Below are 25466 nucleotides of genomic sequence, written 5' to 3' on the forward strand. Positions count from 1 at the left end.
ATTCATTAGAAAATCATTAAAGAGGAAGTAAACCCTGATGGGTGTTACTTCATCTTTGTTTCCTCTTCGATGCATAGTAGCCCATTATGTGACACTTACCTGCAGGAGAAGCCCGCAATGTCCCTGTCTTCCTCACTAGTAGCGAGCATCCATTCTTCACCCCTTTTCCTTCGTCCCTTCACCCCTCTTCCGCGAACTCCGGCTCTGTGACTGGCCAGTCGCGTGACGTCGCGTGAGCCGCCTTTAACGGCATGACCCGAGCTATAAACGGCACAGCGTGCCCTTTCTAACTCCGGCGCATGCGCAGAAGAAATCTCCCTACGGCGATTTGCAAATATCTACTAGACCATGCAGATCTGGGAGATATTTCAAGGACCTACAGGTAAGCCTTAATCTAGGCTTACCTGTAGGTTAAAGTGGTTGTAAAGGGTTTATAACCACTTTAAAAAGTATTACTACATAGATTCTATATACACTGAGCAAAATTATAAACACAACACTTTTGTGTTTGCCCCTATTTATCATGAGCTGAACTCAAAGATCTCTGACTTTTTCTATGTACACAGAAGGCCTATTTCACTCAAATATTGTTCACAAATCTGTCTAAATCTGTGTTAGTGAGCACTTCTCCTTTGCCGAGATAATCCATCCACCTCACAGGTGTGGCATATCAAGATGCTGATTAGATGGCATGATTATTGCACAGGTGTGCCTTAGGCTGGCCACTCTAAAATGTGCAGGTTTCTTGTATTAGGAGGGTTGGGGGGGGGTATGAAAACCAGTCAGTATCTGGTGTGACCACCATTTGCCTGTTGATCAGGTTGTTGATTGTGGCCTGTGGAATGTTGGTCCATTCCTCTTCAATAGCTGTGCAAAGTTGCTGGATATTGGCAGGAACTGGGACACGCTGTCATATATGCCAATCCAGAGCATCCCAAACATACTCAATGGGTGACATGTCAGGTGAGTATGTTGGCCATGCAAGAACTGGGATGATTTGAGCTTCCAGGAATTGTGTACAGATCCTTGTAACATGGGGCCATGCATTATCATGCTGCAACATGAGGTGATGGTGGTGGATGAATGGCACAACAATGGGCCTCTGGATCTTGTCACAGTATCTCTGTGCACCTGTGTTCATTGTCCATAGCATATGCCTGCCCATACCATAACCCCACCGTCACCATGGGCCACTCGATCCACAATGTTGACATCAGCAACCGCTCACCCACACAACGCCATTGTGGTTTCACGTTGTCTGCAGTTGTAAGGCCAGTTGGATGTATTGCCAAATTCTCTGAAACACCTTTGGAGACAGCTTTTGGTAGAGAAATGAACATTCAACTCAAGGGCAACAGCTCTGGTGGATATTCCTGCAGTCAGCATGCTAATTGCACACTCCCTCAAAACTTGCGACATCTGTGGCATTGTGCTGTGTGATAAAACTGCACATTTTAGAGTGGCCTTTTATTGTGGCCAGCCTAAGGCACACCTATGCAATAATCATGTCTAATTGTGTCTAATCAGCATCTTGATATGCCACACCTGTGAGCAGGGGCATAACTAGAAATAGCAGGGCCCCATAGCAAAATGTTGTATGGGGCCCCCCTGCAAACAGCCCCCCCCCCCCCAGCTGCCCTAGTGTCAATGCAGCGTGACCTGTGCCATATACAGTGTGACCTGTGCACAATGCAGCGTGACCTGTGCCCAATACAGCGTGACCTGTGCCCAATACAGCCTGGTCTGCCTGTGCCCCATACAGCCCCACCTATGCAAAGGAAGAGGCAAGCCACCCGGATCAGCAGAGAGCGGGATTGCCCACTGTAATAGCTTTCATTTGAATTTCCCGTCTTCCCGGGGCTCATCGTCACATAGCCCCACCTCTTGGCCCGACGCCTTTGATGACGTCACATGCCCCGCACTGGATCAGCGTTCTGTCTATCAAAGGCACCGGGCCAATAGGTGGAGCTATGTGACGTGAGCCCCGGGAACACTGGAAGTTCTAATGAAAGCTATTACATCGGGCAATTCAGCTCTCTGCTGATACGGACAGCTCGCCTCTTCCTTTCCTCTTTCTTCCCCTGGCTGGGAGACTGTGCCGGCGGTGCTCTTATCCTCACTGGGCCCCACTCGGCTGCGGGCCCCATAGCACCCGCATGGGTCGCTATAGTGGTAGTTACGCCCCTGCCTGTGAGGTGGATGGATTATCTCGGCAAAGGAGAAGTGCTCACTAACACAGATTTAGCCCTGGTTCACATTTGTGCATTTTGACATGTCAAATCGGCAGCAATTGCCAGCAATGGCACCGTCCTAATCGGTGCGACGCCGCATTTGTGGTGCTGCACTGATTTCAAAAAGTAGTTTCTGTACTACTTTTTGCGATTTTGGGGTGCGATTTCCATAGACATCTGTGCAGAAACCTGAAAATGAAGTCTCTGAAATCGCTGCCGAAATCGGGACTGAAATACGGGAATGAAATGATGCGAGTTCAGCTGAACTGGCACCATTTAATTCCCGCTGTCAGTGTGAACCTGGCAGATTTGTGAACAATATTTGAGAGAAATAGGCCTTTTGTGTACATAGAAAAAGTCGGAGATCTTTGAGTTCAGCTAATGATAAATAGGGGCAAAACACAAAAGTTTAGTGTTTGTAATGTTTATAATTTTTCTCAGTGTAGTTAATTGAATTTTTCTTGATATTCTCATGTGATGCCCTGTACAGCACCGATCAGGCTGGAGGGAGGGAGGGCCACCACTCTAAATAGAGTATTAAACTGCTTGCCCGGAGTTCAGCTTTAACTATGCACCAGCATTATTACAGGAGAATAACACACATGGAGTTTCTCCAGTTCATAAAATGCTGTCCAAAGTATGCAAGGCACATCAGCCCCGGAAGGATTTACCCCCTTAATGACCAGGCCATTTTTTGTTATATGGCACTGTGTTACTTTAGCTGACAATTGCGCAGTCGTGCGACGTTGTACATAAATAAAATTTTTGTCCTTTTTTCCCACAAATAGAGGTTTTTTTTGGTGGTATTTGATCACCTCTGCGGTCTTTATTGTTTGCGCTGTAAACAAAATAAGACCGACAATTTAAAAAAAAACAACATTTTTTATTTTCTGCTATAAGCACCCAATAAAAAAATAAAATTTCTTCATGAATTTAGGCCAATTTATATTCTGCTACATATTTTTGATAAAAAAAACCCAATAAGTGTATATTGATGTGCAAAAGTTATAGCGTCTACAAAATAGGGGATATATTTATAGCATTTTTATTATTTATTAATTGTTTTACTAGTAATGGCGGTGATCAGTGATTTTTAGCGAGACTGCAACATTGCGGCTGACAGATCGGACACCTAACTGACATTTGTGACACTTTTTTGGGAACCAGTGACATTATTACGGTGATCAGTGCTAAAAATATGCACTGACATTGTACTTATGGCACTGGCAGGGAAGGGGTTAACATCAGGGGCGATCAAGGGGTTAACTGTGTTCCCTCAGTGTGTTTCTAACTGTGTGGGGGGATGGGCTGCCTGGGACAACACACAGATTCATCCTCCTGCAAAGCAGAAACACAGGATCTCTGTGTGATCCCCTGACAGAACGGAGATCTGCCTTGTTTAATTTGGCAGATCCCCATTCTGTCTTTGCGGCAAACGATCATGGGCGGACATCGAGTCTGCTGGACCTGCTGATTGGCTCCTCCTTTGGCCAATGGGCGCGCATGCGCCCACAGATCGCCGTGTATGAGCCTAACGTACACCTGCAGTGATTCACGCAGCCAAGCCAACCTACCGTAGTATAACTGTGGCGGCTGGTCAGCAAACGGTTAAAATAAAACTATAACATACAGTGTAGTATCACACTGAACCACTAGGTGCAGCCACAATACCAGAGCAAACTGTAAAACTATTGTACAGTATAAGTTAAACACTAGTAAGGGCAGGATCAATACATGTCAAACCTACATGCCAAACAGCGCCACAAGTGTTATACAGTTTTAAAATGGGCATCAAACGTAACCCATTTGGTGTATGCTGTGAGTCTTATAAACGCTCATAAATTGTCGGTTGTTCCGGTTCTTAAAGATACTCTATGAATATGTCAAGCAGGAGCAGGTCTATTGAGTAATAAGGATGAGCTCCGGCGTGTTCGCACAGCCCATGTGCAGAGCCCGCCAGGAAGTCGGCATGGCAATGCGCTAATCACAGGCAGCGAGACATTTCCCGATCTCTGCAGCCGCGCATTGGGACAATGTCTCACTGCCTGTGATTAGCGGCTTCCTGGTGGGCTCTGCACATGGGCTGTGCGAACATGCCGGAGCTCATCCTTATTGAATAAGTGTTAACTGACAGGCAAATCTGTTTCTTGCTGCAACAGTAAGGCTGACCATGGATGGCTTGAATGTTGGCCAATTCCTGCTGAATCTGCCGAATTTGGAACCATAGGTAGCCCTGCAAGCAGCACCCGGCTTGACAAAATTGGACCGAGCCAAGTGGAAAATTGTAAGCTGATGTAGTTGCTGTTTAGCAGTGCCACTGTATTTATTTTGTATATTATCTTTTTATTAGTATAAATTAACATTTATTACATTCTTACAAAATTGGTGTTTCTACCTTGCATTTCAAATATTATTCTAAAGTCAACAAAACCCCACTTTATCTCAAACCCACATAAGAAAAATCATAATTAATTATTCCCATAAGCACCCCACCCACCCACCCTCTCTCTCTCTCCCCCTCCCACCTCCCCTTACATCAATATTAATCACTCCTTTTATGTACTCTCATATATTTACCCCCAGGACTCCAGTCTCTCCCGAACCCTCCACCCCCCTTAACACTCCCCCATCATTACATATTCTGAGGATCTTTTAAACTCCAGCCACTTCCTCCATACCGTATTATATGTTTCCATGGTATCTTCACTTCTATGTATTGTTTCTTCTATTGATCTCAACCAATCTATCTTTGCTATCCATTCCTTCATCGAGGGGGTTCAGGAGTTCTCCACACTTTTGGAATTAGGCTTCTGGCTGCGTTCAACAGGTGAGGCACAAAAGGTATTCCTATATTGGGCTACTGTTTTATCCGTATTGTGGAACAAACATTTCCACGGCTCTTTCCGAACCTGCTCCCCTGTTATTTGGTAGATGTTGTCTATGATTTTTTCCCAATACGGCTGAATCTTCCCGCAATCCCACCATAGGTGCGCAAAGGTTCCAAGAACGCCACATCCCCTCCAACAAGTTGGAGGGGCCTCTGCACTAAACTTCTGTGCTCTCTGTGGGACTAGGTACCATCATGCTATCAGTTTATAACACATTTCTATTGTCCTGACATCCCTGGAGGTAGAACACTCTACCCTAAGAATCTTATGCCTATGTTCCTCATCCCGTAGAGTACCAATTTCCTCTTCCCATTTCCCCAAGTAGGGTGGGAATTTAGGTCCGGCGTGTTCGTACAGCCCACGTGCAGAGCCCACCAGGAAGTTGGCACTGTGCTACGCTAATCACAGGCAAAGAGACATTTCCCGATCTCTGCAGCCGCGCATCGGGTAAATGTCTCACTGCCTGTAATTAGCGCAGCACCGACTTCCTGGCGGGCTCTGCACGTGGGCTGTACGAACAGGCCAGAGCTCATCCTTATTGAATAAGTGTTAACTGACAGGCAAATCTGTTTCTACCTGCAACAGTAAGGCTGACCATGGATGGCTTGAATGCTGGCTAATTTCTGCTGAATCTGCCGAATTTGGAACCATAGGTATATGAATACAGTAGCCAGCAGTGGAGGATTCTTCATCCATGATGTTGGTGTGGATGGGGGAATTAATTGATTTTGAAATTAACTGATGGATTTTCAGACCATGGGCTGAAGAACAGAAAATCTAGCCATGTATGGCGTCCTTAGGTTTTCTACCGGTCCTTCTACTACTTTGTGAAACCAGCTGGTTGCAATAAGAGCAAGGAAATTTTAACAACTTCCCGACCGGCGCATGGCGATGTACGTCGGCAGAATGGCACGGCTGGGCAAATGGGCGTACCTGTAAGTCCCATTTGAACTCCCTGCTGTGCCATTGCGTGCGCGCCGGCGGCGGCACGCGCGCACGCCGGCCGGGAGCTCCGTGGGCCGGGTCGCGGATCCTGCGGACTCGATCGCCGCGGGGATACCCGCGATCGCCTCATGGAGAGGACGAACTGGCTAGTGACAATGTCGCTGATCTCTGCTCCCTGTCATCGGGAGCAGAGATCAGTGACGTGTCACAGCTAGCCCATCCCCCCTACAGTTAGAAAACACTCCCTAGTACTGACTTAACCCCTCCCCGCCCCCTAGTGGTTAACCCCTTCACTGCCAGTGTCATTTACACAGGAATCAGTGCATTTTTATAGCACTAAATATAAATTTAATAAACCTAAAATAAAATATAAAGTATAAATGACAATGGTCCCAAAAATGTGTCAAAAATGTCCGATGTGACCGCCATAATGTCGCAGTCACAAAAAAAAAAAAATCGCTGATCGCCGCCATTACTAGTAAAAAAAAATATTGTTAATAAAAATGCCATAAAACTATCCCCTATTTTGTAAACGCTATAACTTTTGCGCAAACCTATCAATAAATATGTAGAAGAATACATATCGGCCTAAACTGAGGAAAAAAACTTTTTTTTAATTATTTTTTGGGGATATTTATTATAGCAAAAAGTAAAAAATAATGCATTTTTTTTTTTAATTGTCGCTATTTTTTTGTTTATAGCGCAAAAAATAAAAACCGCAGAGGTGATCAAATACCACCAAAAGACAGCTCTATTTGTGGGACGTCAATTTTGTTTGGGAGCCACGTCGCACGACCGCGCAATTGTCAGTTAAAGCGACGCAGTGCCGAATTGCAAAAAGTGCTCTAGTCAGGAAGGGGGTAAATTCTTCCGGGGCTGAAGCGGTTAAATCTTAACACGCTTAAAGCTCAACTGAAATCTTGCACCTTTTCCCTCTTTTTAGTGCTGCATTGAAGCGTCAAAAAAATACACTGTTATCTCAGTAGAAATTAGCTTTCTGTCCCTTTCCGACTCCAGTGCTCTATGCTCTACTCCAGTGCTCTATGCTGGCACACCTCTCCTTGCAAGTGTCCTTACAAATACTTGTATTGCAGAAGAAGAGATGGGTGTGTCTGACCAGTTTGTTAGATTACAGGGTGCACTGGGCAGCATGATCACACTCCGGTGCCTACTGGACTGCACATTCATATTAAGGTACACTGTGCATCTATTTTAACAGGGAAGTGGAAGTTAGACTATGAAACTTGAGGTTGTTTTGTATGACTATTACTTTGATTTTTTTTTTTTTCACATTTTACAGCATTCTGTTTTTATTGAAAATTTTTTACATTTACATAACGAAAAAAAAAAGGAGAAAAAAAAAGGAAAAAATAGCATTAATCTCACCCAATGGGTGCCAAAAAAAATAAAATAAATAATAATAATAATATAATAATAATAATAATAAAAAAAAAAAAAATATATATATATATATATATATATATATATATATATATATATATATATATATATATACCACATTACAATAATATATAAAACATAAAACAAAGATATACCAACACACTGAAGGGGTCTCTGAAAAAAGAAGAGAAAAAAAAAATCATAAACAAGGGAGAGAGACAACCCCTGATCATACTCCAGACCCGTGATGGCGGACCCCGGAACCCCAGACACTCCCCTACCCTCCCCACACTGAAGGGAGGCATGGTCCCAAAACATCCCCTGCACCAAGTTCCGCCACCACCGCCCAAGACTATACATCCCTAAACCCTAATAGGGATATCCCTGCCTTATTTTCTTTCATCCATTTAGATAAAATTTTACTTTGATTTTACCACTTAATGGTTTTTTTTTGGTATTTTCACTTTTTCATATCAAAACACTAACTTTTTGTGGAGTTCCCTTTTTACTATAAGTAAACAGAGTTTCCCTGATGACAGGTCCTTTGATCTGCAGAAAAAGTTGCTTCTTACCAGAAGAAATGCCCTTTGTATCTTTTCAGGGTCACTCACTGTAAGTAAGCAAACCCCCCAGCTGGACCATCTGAACTTTTTACAAGGTTACATTCTCTAAAAGGCTCCAGGCCATTGTTCCTGCAGAGAGATATATGTTTATTTAGCTGCGTAAACATGTTCCGTGTCTGCTGTAAGTCACACAACCTCTCGGAACTCTCCATTTGTCTGACCGGTGAAAAGACATTACAGCGCACACTTGTAAAGAGAAACAGCAGACAGCTCTGCTTAAGCTAACATTGTCATATATGCACAGTACCCTACTTCAGATCCATAAACTAAAAGGCCAAGTTTATTCTGTATAAACAAGCAGACATTCTTTAAGTTGGGCTGCCTTGCGTGTTTTCTACTACAGTAGGATTCAAACTGAATGTTTCCACTTTACAATTTATAGAAAACAACCTTTAGCTTGCTTAAAGTGGAGCTAATCATCTGACATGTTATTATGAACATCTAGAAATGTTAACTCTGTCTAAGCCGTACCCAGAAAATGTAACTTTTATCTGGAATTTCTTGTGAATTTCTTTTTGCCGATTGACTGATTTGGGAATAACTTGTACAGCAGATAATGCTTGGTGATTTGTGCCAGCTTTGGTTTTTTTGAGCCCTGAAAAAGGGCTAATGTGTTGGCTGTTCTGTGTTGTCATTTGTAAACAGGTGCTAATATTAAAAGTTTTTGGACTCTCAGACTTATTAATGTTCTCATTCGACTTTGTACATGTAGATCTTCAAATCTGGGCCCCTTGTTTGAGGAACACCTGTTTTTGTCAAGAGGGGCCTCAACAGAGCCATTGTGCCTTATCATGATCTAACTGATCTTCTGATAATGTGAAGCCACCTTGTTTCTAAAGAAATAGCAGTGCACTTCTTGGTATGTGATGGTGCCTAAGCACTACTGTGTCTACAGCCTCATAGCTGTATATCTGCAGTGTGAAATATAAGGCACTGCTGCCTGTAAAGCCAATACACTGGCTGAACATTGGCCGGTTCAACAGAAACCATCCAACATTCAGCCTATGTGTACAGCAACCTGTCTGGCTTCTGTCAAAGGGGCATGACTGAAAAACATCTGCCGATCGACATCATATCAGCGCTCTCAATTGCTGAGAGCGCTAACCGGTGTGTTCTGACAAGGGGCAGTCTCCCTGTCAGAAAACACAATAGCTCAGTGGGGACATTGCTGTACTAACATTGGATAAGTTAGTATAGAGAACTGCTCTCGAGCTCCAAGTTGGCCACCTCCACACAAAGACAAAGTGTAGAACAATGCATGGTAAGCCAGTAACAGGAAAGATCAGCTGCAAGGAATCCTCAGGCAATACTGGTGACTTGCCCTTTGCCCTCTGCCCGCCTTTTTTAGGCACTTCATTTAGAGTTCAATTCCTCTATTAAAGGCTAAGTTCACCTTTAAAAAAAATAAATAAATGCACTTATTTTTGCAGGTAAAAAATCATGCATATAATGTTTTTTTTTCTGGAGCCTGCAGAGCAAGGCACCCGTGATCAGTAGATTGCGGGTGCAATGCCAGGATCCTGCACACTCTCAGTATAGACTGTTGTTACAAGAGAGCAGGAAGATCAATGAACTACGAGAGTGCTCCTCAGCATCCTCGCAGTTCCTTGAGAACTACAAGCTGTCTGTCACAGTGTTAGACAGTAGTTGTAGTACATTCATTACCAGAACTCTGTAAATGAATGACATGGCTGTGTCAGCAGAGCCCCGCACAGCCACACTCTATTTAAACTGTGACAGAGGGTGCAGGGAGAATATCTCCCACCCGCTTTCACAACATGTTTTGGTAACGTTTCCCCTAAATATGTATGTAACATGAAACATGTTACCAAAGGTGAACTTATCCTTTGCGGAAAGACAACCTTCCCAGGGTTTCCTCACCCTTTTGCCCCAGCTCCTTAAAGCAGGTGTTTAAATCTAACTCTAGAAGTTAACAGCCTCCCAGCCTCGGAAAGGGAAGAGCAGCAGTAGAATTTAATTAGGCTCTGCTGCACTTCTCACAGTTTGACAAACATACTGAAAGGTGGAGAGAGCAGAGTGATGACCGAAGAGTACACAGCTGCTCCTTCATTGTCCAATCAGCAGACGGGAGATGCATTCTGCTGCTGCAGTGAAGGTGAAAAATTCCGTTTGAGATTGAGACCAACCAATCAGATTGCTACAAGTCTGGCTAGCATTATGGACAAAGTGTAAGGTCCATCTCTCAGCTTGGACTTTAAGTGCAAAAGCCACACAAAGACACAGAAAGTAACATGTTCACTGTAACAAAGATTTTGACAAAAATACATCTTAAAAAAACATAAAGCAAGATGGCCGAAGAGTTATTTCAAGTTATTTCAAATTTATTTATCCTAACCTGTATTTTAGAAAGAAATATCTTGAACACAGAAGTCAGTCCCTTGTTATGGTAAGGCAGTGTGGCACTGCAGGTTTAATGGCTATGTACATTTTTGGATGAGGTACAATGAAAGCATTTAAATGGCTTTGGGATGAAATCAGAAAACTTTGCAATACTGGCCCTTGCGTTTGAAAATAGGACTGTCTGTGTTGCCTAAAACAACCAATCATTTGACTGAATGCTATGGACCATCCTGACAATCCTTTTTTCAGACTCTGTTATACAAGATAAGAATTAAGTTGCAACCAGGAGCTCAATATATATCAAATATCCTTTTCTGATAAAGTGCTTTAGAACCAAATATATATATATATAGATATTTATATATGTATGTATTTATAAACAGACAAAAAAAAACCTTTTTGTGAAAATGAAATATACAGTGAAACCTGGTAGTGAACTCCCTGTTCAAATAATTTACAAAAATGTGATTATGATATTTTACATATTTGTACAACCCCAAATTACATCCGGGTTTTTAACTGAATATGCTACACATATATATAGAAAAAAACATAGCACCAAAATCGTAATCGCTGTAACTTTGGAAAGTATTTTAAATACAGAAGACAAATGTCAAAGCGCCACAAAGTGCACAGAAAAAAATACACATTAAAGGGTCATCTGCCCCTAAATTCATATTTCAGTTATAGACAGAGCCTGAAGAAGAAAGGCAGCTGGACTCCAGGATAAGCAAATATTGAGAACTATAATGCAGGAATCCAATGTGAAAAATTGAGCTTGCACAGGAGCTTCCTGTAATAAAGATCAGTCACTGCTGCTCTCTCTCCTTGTGCAGGGTGACTGGTCTTGTCTCCACCCCCTCCTGTAGTTTGCTGCAGGCAGCCTGTAGTGGGCGGAGCCTGCTGGGTCCCTCCCACAGCTCTGCTCTCTGTACAGGCTAAATACAGCACGTGGTGATGTCACTGCTACTTTTACAAAATAATAACTACGTTTGTAAAGGCATTTGGTGTACATAAAGTGGGTCATATCTATTGTGGCTACTGAGAAATATATTTACTTTAATGTTTTGCTGAGTTCAGCTTTAACTTTTTATAATGAATAAGTTAAAGATTCTGGCAGTGAGATTTCCCGATCACAGTCCTGGTTCTGCTTCACCCACCTTAAAATTGTGGGTGTTCCTGATCACATAGAGAAGCTCCCACTACATCTGTTGCATTTTTCATTATATGAAATATATAAAAAATCCAGATTGAGAATGCAAGTGAATGAGATCCTGCCACCAAAAAAATGTGAGAAACAGATCTCCCTGTTCACTGTCTACCAAAAACTGAAATATGAGTTCTGGGTGGACTGATCCTATATGCAGAGCAGCCCTTTAACAGTTAACACTGACAGTTATATAAGGCTTACCAAACGTCTTTAGTAAAATGTACAAAACAAACAAATATGAAAAACTGCAAAGAATAAAATGCAACTCCCCTTTACCTGAATTTTATTGAAAGTGTATCCAAAGCCTGATTTTTTAATTTTTTTAAGTTTTTTTTTTTTTAAAGTTTTTAAGTTTGGATAAAGTGGTAAAAGACCCTTCTGTTCCTTTTTGGGACAATTACCTTCTCAATTTGTCCTGGTGACCATTGTTTCCGAGAAGGAAAGTGAGGGGAAATACAAAATTTTACAGTCGTCACCAGAACAGGTACAAATTTCCCAGTAACATCTGTCTAAGAGCAATTTCCCCTCATTCTGGAAGTGAAGGAGAATTTTCCCAACAGAATAAAAAAAACTGATGGGTTTCAACCATTCTACCAAATCCAAAACTGAAAAAAGTTTAGGCTTTATACATGTTTTAATCATATTAAATAAAAAGACAGTTAATTGTAGTATGTGATACTTCATTTTCATTATTACATAATAGATTATGTTAGATATAATTTCATATTATCCACAAGATAATAAAATACTACAAATATTCTGACTTCTAATACTACCTGTTAGAACAGAAGAAATGTCTTCCTTAAAAAAAATTTATAAAAATGAATTGCTAAGATTACGGCATTTGGGTATTGTTCCCTTTTTGACAAAATAGATTCTAAAAAAGATTATAACTTGTGCTAAGATATAAACTTTTTTCAAATTTTATTATCAATTAAATGTATTTTACAGCAAAAACAAAGAGCATATACTGTAACTAGAACAGCCTATGTGAGTATCACATGCTACTACCAACTTTCTTTTCTATAGTAGATAAAGCAAGCATTATTTAAAGCTCAACCAAATAAATTAACACTTCAATATACCTATTAGGCATGGAAATATGATCACAGGGAAATAGTAGCACTGCATTACTGCATACCATGTAATAATAAAGGAGAAAATACGAAGGCTAAGGGCCTGCATCGTTGGTCTATTGTTTATGTCAGAACTGCTTCTCTCCTCATGCAAGATAACGGGATCACAAAAGCAGCTTGATGAAAATCAAATGCAGGTCAAACGGAGATCAACTGTGGACCGATGGCTACCTGTCAAAGTGATGTCAAATGCAGGGGGATGTAACTGAAAACAAGCTGCATCTGACCACGGACAAAAAGCCCATCAACATAAGTACTAAACTGGCTTCCTTCTGAAAATGGCAGTTGCCTGGCTGTCAAGCTGATTCACTACCCTTAATACTTTGGTGGACACTGGTGCAGCTCTGCATAAAAAACAATCAGCTTCCAGGTTTTATTGTCAAAGCTTAAGGCTCCTTCTTAATGCATGCATTAAGATAAAAAGACTTCTGACTTTACAACTCCTTTAACCTCTTGCCAACCATGTAACGCATATGTGGGCGTTAACCCACATATGCGTCTTTAGGGACTAAGGTTTGTGTGCCAAGAGCACTACGTACTTCCAGCATAGTGACCGAGCTGTTACAGACACTTCCAGGTCTATCAAAGGAGTGAGCTCTTTCTCCGATCCATACTTCCTTGCATGCCCCCTCTCTCCCCTGTTGCAGTAGCTTTGAGCTCAGTGGTGCTGCGTCAGAGGAGACAGTGAACCGGGGGTTTGAGAGCTCACTCATATTGGGGGGGGGGCACTAACAGCTAGAAGTGTCTTACAATATTTTAGCAACAAGGCAGAATGGGGAGATGGCATCTTTGGAAGTTGTTTGCCCCGGCTTTGTAGGTTTATGCCTATAGCAAGGAATTATCCAACTTTAGTCAAAACTGCAGTTTGTTCTTATCTTCAGGTACCCTTTACCTGCATAGGCAGTTTTTTGGTAAAGGTGAACTAACCTTTTGTAGTATACCTTTTTTTAAGATTTGGATAGAGTAGTGAGGGGGGTTATAACACCTGTCAGATTTTTTCATTGCTGTATGTGTCCCCATTGTCCCCATCTGTGTCCTGATTACCAATGTCTCCTGGAATTAAAATGAGGGTAAATTCAAAATTTCCATCAGAACAGGAATAGAGGGGACATCTTTCAATGGGGGACACCTGTTACCCTGACAACTGTCTAAGGCCTGTTTTTACATGGGCTTCAGGCTGTAGAAGAACAGTGTGAACAGCAAGCTTTGACAAAGCATTTGCAGAGCTTTCCAAAAGCTTTGTAGAAGCACCATTCAGTTCCAGTTTGTAAATATTGAACACCTACTGTAAATAGCTCCTAGATCCTAATAGGAGTGCTGTATGCCACTTTAAGCAAGCTGCTAGCAGGTTTCACCACTACCTGATGCTTGTTGAAAGCCTGCTAGCAGCTTGCTTAAAGTGGCATTCAACACTCCCATTAGGATCTGTGTGTTCAACATTGACAAACTGGAGCTGAATGGTACTTTAAAAGCTTCAACAAAGCTTGCTGAATGCTCTGCTATTGCTATTCACACTGAGACACAAAAAAAGTCTGACACTGGTTTGAATCCTTCCCTACTATATCCAAAAAAAAAAAAAAAATGGCTTTAGATATACTTATATACCTTTAAAGGATTGGTCAGGATTCATTGTCATGGGTGGCAAGACTTATCTACAGTATACCTTTTCAAAATACTCTAAAACCTTCATAACTAAAATGAACAAGGGTAGTGTCCACCTTGTTTAGCTTCCTCCTTTATAGCATATTGTTGCCTCCAACGCTACAGATGCTCATTTTATTTATATTGATAATTAGAAGATGAACGGTTTAATCTAACTTGTTATTAAGGACCAGCACAGACAGTTTATAACCCTTCATGTTAAGCTCTTGGATACTAGCCATATTTGACTTTCATATTTAGTCCTTTAAGATATAATGGAAACCAACAGTATTTATCATTATGGTTACCAGCCTGTGTCTCACAGACGCCGTCAGATGCATTGATGGATTAGATCCGTTCTTTTCAAATGTAAAACCACGTTGATGTAACGTTGAGAAACATTTTTACGCTGGACAAAAAGCAATTTGTATCAAAACTGACAATCGTGTCTAAAGCACCACTAAGTGCTGCGTTCAAATAAAAAAACAACATTGCACCTATATTATTGTAGACCTTGGTTCTATAAAAAAAAAATGAGCGATGGGTACAATTCCATCTGTCAGTATTTTACAGAAATATATCTATGGTCATACCGAGCTCCAAGGACCTGTATTCCACGCAGAATCTGGAGGACAGCTGTGAGTGTTACACTGTTCCCGGTCTGGAGGTTTATCAAGCACTTCACAACTGAGGTCATTAAATCTTTCACCGTTGGGTCTCTGACACACCACCAGTCTTGTCCTTGTGCCGGCTCCACATTTTTTGGAACACTGTAAAATTAAGGAGGTGCACAAGGAATTAAAGCTTTGAAGTTAACAGAAAATGTAGCCAACTACGACATCATTTATTAGCAAATTACAAATTATAATTCCAGGCAAACAGCTAAATGCACAGTTGGAATACATAACTGCTTAATGGTTTACCTGACAAAGATTTTGTAATTCTGTACACACACTCTTGAGATTGATACACCTTTGTCACAGCCAACCTATGATGTGTGTACAGAGGGTCTAGTACATAGGGTTGAACAACTTGATGGTTAGTTTAAAGTTTTTACTATTTAGGATAATGATAGTATTATGCAACCAATTAGTTTTGAGGGTTATGGATTCCTCCTTCACACGGGTTGAATGGTGTCTTGTTGTTAGACCCAGACTGACCCAAAGGAATGATATCAGGTTATAGGAAGCTAAGTGATATGTTAGCATTTGCCTCCAGTGACATAGGCTGCTGCATAATCCAGGAAAATCATTTCACTATTTATTTTTGGCATTGATATAGCACCAACTATTTACACAGTGCTTCATATATTGTACGTTCACATCAGTCCCTGCTCTCAAGGTCCCAGTCTCACATGCATACATACGCATACTAACGTCGGCCACAGACGGTTGGAACCTCGGCTGGTTCCTGCTGGAATTTCAGCCAGTTCGAACCATGTATGGACTGGCTGAATGTACTTAAGTTGATTGATTGATCAACTTGGATACAACGAGCCTGTCGGATTTTACATTATTTTAATAATAATCACTATGAACACAATGGCTCCACAGCAGGGATTCCCCAATCAACACTGACTTGATGGTGGAGGAATTGAGTGATTTTCTTTCCTGCAACCCGTGGTTGCAGGCTCACCTCTGTCCATGGCCAGCCTAAGACCAGTTTTAGATGGGGGGCAATTAACCAATCAGCATCTCTTTAGAGTGTTGGAGGAAACCCACACCAGCACAGAAAGAACTCGTAAAATCCGTGCAAAATCCATGAAAGTAATCTCCTGGTTGAGATTCTAACTGAGGGCCCCCAATGCTGCACGCCAGGAGTGCTAACCACTAAGTCCCTGTGTTGCCTTGGTTCAACTTTGCTGTTTCCCAGATCAACTCCCTGCTAACTGGACAGAAAGGATGAAGCTGATTCACTGCCCAGTAGGCAGACTGTAGGTGGAGATGTGACACAGGAAGTAGAATTACAGAACCAGAAAATAAATGTGTCACTGCTGGGTGGTATGGCAGATGTGTATATCACAAGGCTGGCTAAACAGGTTTACAGTTCCTTGGCAGCTAATAGTAAACTGCCAGATATTTTAAAGGGTTAGTTCACTTTTACAGAACTGTTTTTAAGGTGAACTAACACCAGACACTCTCCCCACCGTTCATTCCCCACTCTTCTTCCTCCAGGGTTGCTGCTCTGTTAGCACCTCCTCAGCCAGTCCAGTGCTCTGGGAATTTGAAATCCCCACTCTTCATCCTCTCCTCTGTGCAGCACTTTCGGGAAGGGCCAGATCGATTCCTTGTGATGTGTGGGGATTTCAAATTCCCGGAGTGCTGCAGTGGCTGCTGGGGTGCTGACAGCTTGGTAACCCCGGATGTAAGTACAGCGGGGGGCCTGGGGAGGGTGTCTGGTGTTAGTTCACCTGTATATTGTTTCTATAAAAGTGAACTAATATGTTAAAGTGACTCTGCCATGAATAGGTTAAAATACATAGTCTCTTGAAAGAATCCCTACTGCCCAGAGATGGGAGTCAAACCCTGTATTATATTATATTGGAGCTTGCACGGGGTGGATGGCATCCTCCTACTCATGTGGTAGTGCTGAAGCTTGGCGGTTGGACAGTCAGACCCAAGTACTGCATCATGGTAGGAGATCCTATGCTCTCTCCTATCTGAAAACACCGGGTATTTTGCTAGGGCTGCAAGAGAGCAATGGAGTGGCAGGGTACCAATGGGCAAAGGTAAATTTAGATGCATTGGGGTGGTGATGGGGGGGATTTAGCCTTTAAGAGACGGTGTATTGAGCAGCTTGCCCAGAGTTCCACTTTAAAATATATTACATATCTATTTGAACACTTTCACTCAATTTTAATTTTACAATATTAAAATTTCCATTTCACAAGCAACTTGCCACGAGAGAGACAAAGTTGATGCCACTGCAGACCTACTTCTGAAGTACGTGTTGCCTGGCTGTTGTGCTGACACACACTCAGAACAAGTATGTGGATCAGTAAAGTCAGAAGTCCTTATTCCTTATCTTACCTTACACGCCAGTGACTCAAGTATTGAAGCCAGAGATTCAGCATAATACAGTGGGGACGGAAAGTATTCAGTCCCCCTTAAATTTTTCACTCTTTGTTATATTGAAGCCATTTGCTAAAATCATTTAAGTTCATTTTTTCCTCATTAATGTACACACAGCACCCCAAATTGACAGAAAAACACAGAATTGTTGACATTTTTGCAGATTTATTAAAAAAGAAAAACTGAAATATCACATGGTCCTAAGTATTCAGACCCTTTGCTGTGACACTCATATATTTAACTCAGGTGCTGTCCATTTCTTCTGATCATCCTTGAGATGGTTCTACACCTTCATTTGAGTCCAGCTGTGTTTGATTATACCGATTGGACTTGATTAGGAAAGCCACACACCTGTCTATATAAGACCTTACAGCTCACAGTGCATGTCAGAGCAAATGAGAATCATGAGGTCAAAGTAACTACCTGAAGAGCTCAGAGACATAACTGTGGCAAGGCACAGATCTGGCCAAGGTTACAAAAAAATTTCTGCTGCACTTTAGGTTCCTAAGAGCACAGTGGCCTCCATAATCCTTAAATGGAGATGTTTGGGATGACCAGAACCCTTCCTAGAGGTGGCCGTCCGGCCAAGCTGAGCTATCGGGGAGAAGAGCCTTGGTGAGAGAGGTAAACAAGAACCCAAAGATCACTGTGGCTGAGCTCCAGAGATGCAGTCGGGAGATGGGAGAATGTTGTAGAAAGTCAACCATCACTGCAGCCCTCCACCAGTCGGGGCTTTATGGCAGAGTGGCCCGACGGAAGCCTCTCCTCAGTGCAAGACACATGAAAGCCCGCATGGAGTTTGCTAAAAAACACCTGAAGGACTCCAAGATGGTGAGAAATAAGATTCTCTGGTCTGATGAGACCAAGATAGAACTTTTTGGCCTTAATTCTAAGCGGTATGTGTGGAGAAAACCAGGCACTGCTCATCATCTGTCCAATACAGTCCCAACAGTGAAGCATGGTGGTGGCAGCATCATGCTGTGGGGGTGTTTTTCAGCTGCAGGGACAGGACGACTGGTTGCAATCGAGGGAAAGATGAATGCAGCCAAGTACAGGGATATGCTGGATGAAAACCTTCTCCAGAGTGCTCAGGACCTCAGACTGGGACGAAGATTTACCTTCCAACAAGACAATGACCCTAAGCACACAGCAAAAATAATGAAGGAGTGGCTTCACAACAACTCCATGACTGTTCTTGAATGGCCCAGACAGAGCCCTCACTTAAACCCAATTGAGCATCTCTGGAGAGACCTAAAAATGGCTGTCCACCAACGTTTACCATCCAACCTGACAGAACTGGAGAGGATCTGCAAGGAGGAATAGCAGAGGATCCCCAAATCCAGGTGTAAAAAACTTGTTGCATCTTTCCCAAAAAGACTCATGGCTGTATTAGATCAAAAGGGGGCTTCTGCTAAATACTGAGCAAAGGGTCTGAATACTTAGGACCATGTGATATTTCAGTTTTTCTTTTTTAATAAATCTGCAACAATGTAAACAATTCTGTGTTTTTCTGTCAATATGGGGTGCTGTGTGTACATTACTGAGGAAAAAAAATGATTTCAGCAAATGGCTGCAATATAACAAAGAGTGAAAAAATTAAAAGGGTCTGAATACTTTCCGTCCCCACTGTATGTATCACACATAACATAACACATTTGTATCATGTATGACAACTTCATTGGCATATAAAGAGGTCCATCACTGATAATTGATTTGGTCCATAACGGGACTGTTAGTACTGTAAGTCACCATTTTATTATTATTTTTATATTTTAGTCAATGCATTTAGTTTCTACCATTAGTCCTAAAGCAGTTAAAATGTATCTAAATTCAAAAACAAAAATGTAATATGTAGCAGCTTGCCAGTCCTTAGACTTGGTTCACACTATTGGTTTTCCTGTAGCTGTGTCTCTACAGGCACAGCAGCCTATTCATTTGAATGGGGTGCCGTACCTACAAAAAAATGCAATAGGTTTCTGCACCTTTTCCAAAATTGCAGCTGCAGGGAAACCGCGCAGTGCTACGTGGTTCCAATCATTGAAAAATGTGTTATGGTTTTCCATGCATGGGGGTGCCAATGAGAATTAGTGGCACCTCTGCACTTCTGCTAATAGCAGTGCATTTTTAGTGCAGTAAAGCGTGAGATTTAGATGCAAACCTAGGCTTAAATGTGGTGGCTGTATTCGTTTTCTTTTTTTAGGCTTTTTTACATTTTCAACTATTGATCCTGTTAGTAAAATACTTTCTGTCGTAGAATGACAACATTCACCTACTTTACTGTATCTAGGGTGGAGCAGCATTGTCACACTGGGCTGCTCCCCTGATTTGGACTACAACCGCCCCCCATCTTTGAGTTGCTTGGTAGTTCACAGAAGATAGCTGAGAAAGCTAATAACACTGTTTGAGATTTCAGTTCAGCTTAACTGGAAACTACAAGGACACAGTATTTCAGGATCAAGAAGTAATTTCTGTACTGGCAGAAAATAAAATGAATGCAGACACCACATAAATACACTGGCTGCAATATCATGTTTGTTACTGGGATTACATATAATTTAAAGAGAGTTGGCAAATGCAGCTTACCTCCCCCCAGTTGCTAAAAGCCCATTGTGGCCCAGGTCCTGATTCACAAGGCTGTTCGGCTGGTTAGCTTGTTTCTTCACAGTTGCCCATTGCCCATCGCTGAACTGTGAAACATGCTCTGGTCCATAAAGGGACTGTTAGTATTGTCACTACGGTTAGTTACTATTATTATCATTACTGTAGTATTGTTATTAATGTTAGTTACTACTTTTAGTACTGAAGCAGATAAAAAGAGTTGGCAAAAGCAGCTTACCTCCCCCCAGTTGCCAAAAGCCCATTGTGGGCAAGGTCCTGATTCACATGGCCGTTGTTCAGCTGGTTTGCTTCTTTCTTCGCAGTTACCCGCTGGATACCCATTCTCATCTTGGCACACCACAACACGGAGCTGAAAGCCCCCAGCACACGTGCTAGAACACTGAAGAAAGTACTTGGCTCAGTAACATTAATGTCTTTCTACTAAAATAACCAAGGAATACATTGTATTCCGCTTTGCTTTGCCTGTAGAGTCACATTTTCATGGCAAGACAACTGAAATGCCTGGGTGTCTTGTACTTGAACTAAACCATTTCAGTCTAAAGGCTCGTACACACTATAAAAAAAATCAGGCGTACATTTTCGTCCAAAGAATTTTCATACAATTTTGATATAGTGTGTACACAACTTTTGACAGCTGTTTCCAAATTTTCATACGAAAATTCCCGAAGGGACAAACTTTTTCTATGTACGGGAACAGAACAAACGATTTTCATTTAATGTGTACCATTTTCATACCAATTTCGTACAAGAAAAATCTGAAAAGAAAACTGTGCATAATCAGATACAATAAACAACAAAAAAAAGCCTTTGTCGTATGAGAATTTTCGTTTATCGGTTCCGATAATTCCGAAAAATTGGACGATTGTTCGCCCGATTTTCTTATAGTGTGTACCCCACCTAAGGCTTTACATGGATTGAACTTTGGTTTATTTCTGCTGAATTGGCGCTGGTGTCACCACCCTGCTGCCGAATGTTAATTTTGAAGATCAAAGGTGATGGGCGAAAATTGCAGTCAATCGGGTGCAGTCCCTGTTTGGCCAGGGCTAGTTCGCATGTGCGGTCATTCAGATCACTCCTCGGAGAGCATTTGAATGGCTGTGAGGATTTATTGTATTGCTTCCTCACCACCTGCTTTAACTCCATGGACCTTGAGGTAGCTTGCCACAATTGCATGCATTGCAGATCGGTCCCATTCACTTGAATTGGTAGTGATTGGTGGGCTGTAGCTGACATGGGATATAATTCCTGCCACGGCTATGAAGCAAAGCATTTGGGCCAAACCATGTGTACACCCTGGCACGGCTTCTGCAGCTAAAGGGGGTAGCGAATGGGGGGTGCCCCCCCAACCTCATATGTGGATGAGCCCCCATTCTGGCAGCCCGCACTGCGGGCTGTCAGAATTCAATAGTCAGTGGGTGAGATTCATCCATCAGTGCTGTTCAGGGCGGACAGATATACGTGTAAGGCCAGCTTAAAAAACCTTTTTTGTTAGTTTTGAGTAGTGTGGAGAGGAATTAGAACCCCTGTCAGGTTGTTATTGCTGTTTGTGCTCCTGCTAGGGAGATTCTCCCTGTATATATGTCCCATTTACTGTTATTACCAAGAGTGAAAGTAAAGGAAAATCCCAAATTCTGGGTTGTCACCAGAACAGGAATAGGGGGGAAATCTTCCAGTGAAATATCCCCAATCGGAAGCAGATGACAATGAAAACCAGACAGGGGTTATAACTCTCCCTTACTTGACACGAAAATTAAAAATTTGGTTTTGCCTTTGGTTCTACTTTAAGATATAGATAAGATGTTGAATATGCTGTCGCTACAAAACTACAACCAATTAGTTTATCTCTAGTTATGTTTGGGGATTTATTGCAGCTCTGTGTTACCAGTTGTGATTTTTTTTTAATTTAAGTGTCTGTTGGCAAAATAAATTAAAAAAAACAAATTTCATGAAATCTCCGATAGGAAGATGGCAATAAAATTTTGACAGTGGTATTAACCTTTCTTCACTACATACGAAAAAAAATAAAAAGTTCAGGCTGGAGCTGGGCTTTAAAAAAAACTCTAGTTTCAAAGGAAAAACATACAGTATACAGTATATTTAAAATAAAGAGCTGATTAAATCTTGGAATACAACCAATTTACACATTTATCAACTTGCTATGCTGTGAGAAAGATTCTAATATACAGTCGGGCACGTAACATTCTGAAAAGTGTTGACTCTTATCCAAACTTTCTACACAACATCATGGTTAATCTGGAGAGATATACAATTTATTCCTTCACTGGTATGTTCTCAATGCACTAATGCACCAATATTTTGTGGACACCTGACTATCATATCTATATTGAGCTTGTTGGATATCCCATTAAAAAATTATGGGCATTAACATGGAGATGCCCCTACCTTGGAGGCTAAAAAAGCCATCTCTCTTCTGGAAAGGCTTTCCACAGGATTTTGGAGTATGTCTATGGGACTTTGTGCCCATGCAGCCAAGAAAGCATTTGTAAACCCAGGTAATGGTGGTGAATGAGAAGACCTGACTCACCACTGGCATTTCAATTCTTCCCAAAGGTGTTAAGTAGGGTTTAGGTCAGGACTCTGTCCAAGTCACTTAAGCGCTATACAAAACTAGTTAAATCATGTCTTTATGATGCTGTTTTTTTGCACATGGGCACAGTCATGGTCGAACAAAGAGGGCCTTCTCCAAATTGTTGCCACTAACGTGGAAGTGCATAACTGTCTATTGTAAGTCTAATTGCTTGGCTTTGTATGATGTAGCATTAATAGTATCTCTCACTGGAAACACCAAACTGCAGTAACTTGGGAGGGGTGTCTTTTTGTTCCTATAGGGGCTGTGATGGTCAAGTGTCCAAAAAACTTTTAGCCAGATGGTATACATAACAATGAATTAGAACTTACTGATCCCCAGGGTCCAATTCTCCATTGATTTCCACTAGACCCTAAAGAACGGCCACTGTTCCTGTTGAGAATGGCCAGGGTCGGATTAGATCGTACTCTTTGGTCCACATTTGGGAGATAATGAATGGGTCTCCCATAGTCATTGTTGACATAGTGGCAAGGGGACATAGAGCACTCCTGTTCAGCCGATGGAATGTCCTCAGGGTCACATTCGTTTTGTTCAACTGTTAGACCAAGGAAATCCACGCAGACAACTTGGCGCATTGCCTTCCCCTGTCCACAACTCACAGAGCACTGAAATTGGAAAAAATGAACTGTAAACATGAAGACAGCAGGTGAGAAAACTACAATTAAATGTAAGTGCTTCCAGAACATACAGGAAACTAGCATTTTGAGATACAGGTAAGTGGTTCCAGGCTATGCATTTGTCCCATGACAGGTTTGCTTTATGCTTTTACTTTAGCATTACTTTTTATTATTGAGGATATAGACTTACAGAACTCCACTCCATCGCTTTCCATTGTCCGCAAGGGGTCACTGTACATACTTCAGTGGCGGATGGCTTCGGGAGGTGTGAACAGGCTGATTCATCTGCTACTGATCCTTGATCATCACGGCAACTGACATACCTCATTCTAGTTCCCTTTCCACAAGTTGCTGAGCACTGGGAAACATGAAAAAGATCCGTAATGATGAAATAGCTTGAATCTGGCTTAAAGTATATGCCACACAGGGAAGTGCGTTATTAGAGTATAGTATTCATTTAGTTATTATTGCTGTTATTGGTAATTTTATTGCTGTTATTGTGTCTTGTTTCCATCCGTTATTGTGATTTTGTGTTGTCCTCATTGAATGTAACTGTATCTTAAAGCGGAAGTAAATTCTCCCCCTTAAATTGATTGTAATGGTTCTTTTTCTTTTTAAAACAAACATGTTATTTTTTACCTGCTCTGTGCAAGGGTTTTGCACAGAGCAGCCCCGATCCTCTTGTTCTGGGGTGCCCTGGTGGCGCTCCTCTTCATCGGATGCCCCCACGGAGAGCCGCTTTCCCTGGGGGCACCCGTGCGAGCGCACTCACGAGTCCCACTGCTATGTCCATTGACACAGACAGCAGGACTCGGCCCCGCCCCCCATGTCACTGGATTTGATTGACAGCAGCTGTATTTGGATGTTATCCTTCGTGCTCTGCTGCCTTGTATCCAAACCCCGTTCTTTGTATTGACATCAGTGGGGCATGCACATCTCTTCCCCGATTCATGGCACGCTCTTTGTGCTGTCAGCCCATTGAGAAGTGTTCCATGTATGAAATATCCGCTCCCTGCGGCACTGTGGTAAAATACAGCGAGATTACAGTTTCATTCAGTCCTTCCTGCTACACCCCATGTGACCTTTGCTTTTTTTTTGCATGCTAATCTACATATCGAAAACGAATGGGTTACTAAAGCAGAAAAATTTGACTGAATAGAAATTCGGAAGTGATGTCATGTTTTCTATTGTATTTGTATTGTGTTTTCAGGCGAACACTGTACTGAATTAATGAAAATCATACGATCTGGTATCGTACGAAACATATTTTCGTGTTTTTCCCTTCAAAAAATTTTGGACGAAAGCTGTTTACTAAGGATCAGATGATCGTATGATCGCTTCAAAAGCGATATTTTTTATACGATTTTCTGAATGTGTGTACGGACCTTAAGAAACCATCGCTCATGCGCGAGATTATAGAACAGGCTACAGGAAAGGACTGAAGTATATTGGACTACGGACTTGGAACACAATAGTTAAGATGGCGCTGGCTTATCCCGGGAGGCACAAACTTTTTAACTTCTTAAACAAAGTAAGGAACATGCAATTGGGGCTGAATTATAATGTAGAATGTGTTATGACGTGTACACATGACCGGACTTTCCGGCAGAAAAGGTCCGACGGATTCATTCCGTCGGACATTCCGATCGTATGTGGGCTTCACCTGACCCTTTTTTTTGAAAATTCTGACGGATCTAGAAATAGAACATGTTTCAAATCTTTCCGACGGACTCAATATCTATCGAGAAAACCGTTCGTCTGTATGCTAGTTCGACAGACCAAAAACAACGCAAGGGCAGCCATTGGCTACTGGCTATTGAACTTCCTTTTTCTAGTCCGGTCGTACGTCATCATGTTCTAAACGATTGGACTTTGGTGTGATCGTGTGTAGGCAAGTCCGTTTCAGCGGAACTCTGTCGGAACTCCATCGGAAAGACCGTCAGACTCTACTCTGACGAAAAGTCCGCTTGTGTGTACGCGGAATTAGAATACCTCAATAGAATGGAATAGTAAAAAATCAGCATCGGAGGGGGAGAGTTAATAGTTTCCCTTTGGGAATAATAAAGTATTCTAAATCTGAATTATTTTTCTTATTTTATTTTAGAATTATTTTGG

General features: G+C 41.8%; 1 protein-coding gene across 2 annotated transcripts in view; it reads right to left on the reverse strand.

Moving 5' to 3' along the window:
• ADAMTS9 (ADAM metallopeptidase with thrombospondin type 1 motif 9) overlaps positions 1 to 25466 on the reverse strand; it is a 366908-nt gene that overhangs the window by 143293 nt on the left and 198149 nt on the right. For both annotated transcript variants that reach the window (XM_073592184.1, XM_073592185.1), the window contains exons 25-28: positions 23542 to 23709; positions 23046 to 23339; positions 20344 to 20505; positions 15030 to 15206 (exon numbers count right to left, since the gene is read on the reverse strand). In XM_073592184.1, coding sequence (XP_073448285.1) covers positions 15030 to 15206; positions 20344 to 20505; positions 23046 to 23339; positions 23542 to 23709 — 801 coding nt within the window. The remainder of the gene's footprint in view (positions 1 to 15029; positions 15207 to 20343; positions 20506 to 23045; positions 23340 to 23541; positions 23710 to 25466) is intronic.

This window comes from Aquarana catesbeiana, linkage group LG07 (assembly GCF_042186555.1).
Source record: "Aquarana catesbeiana isolate 2022-GZ linkage group LG07, ASM4218655v1, whole genome shotgun sequence".
NCBI classification, from domain to species: Eukaryota; Metazoa; Chordata; class Amphibia; order Anura; family Ranidae; genus Aquarana; species Aquarana catesbeiana.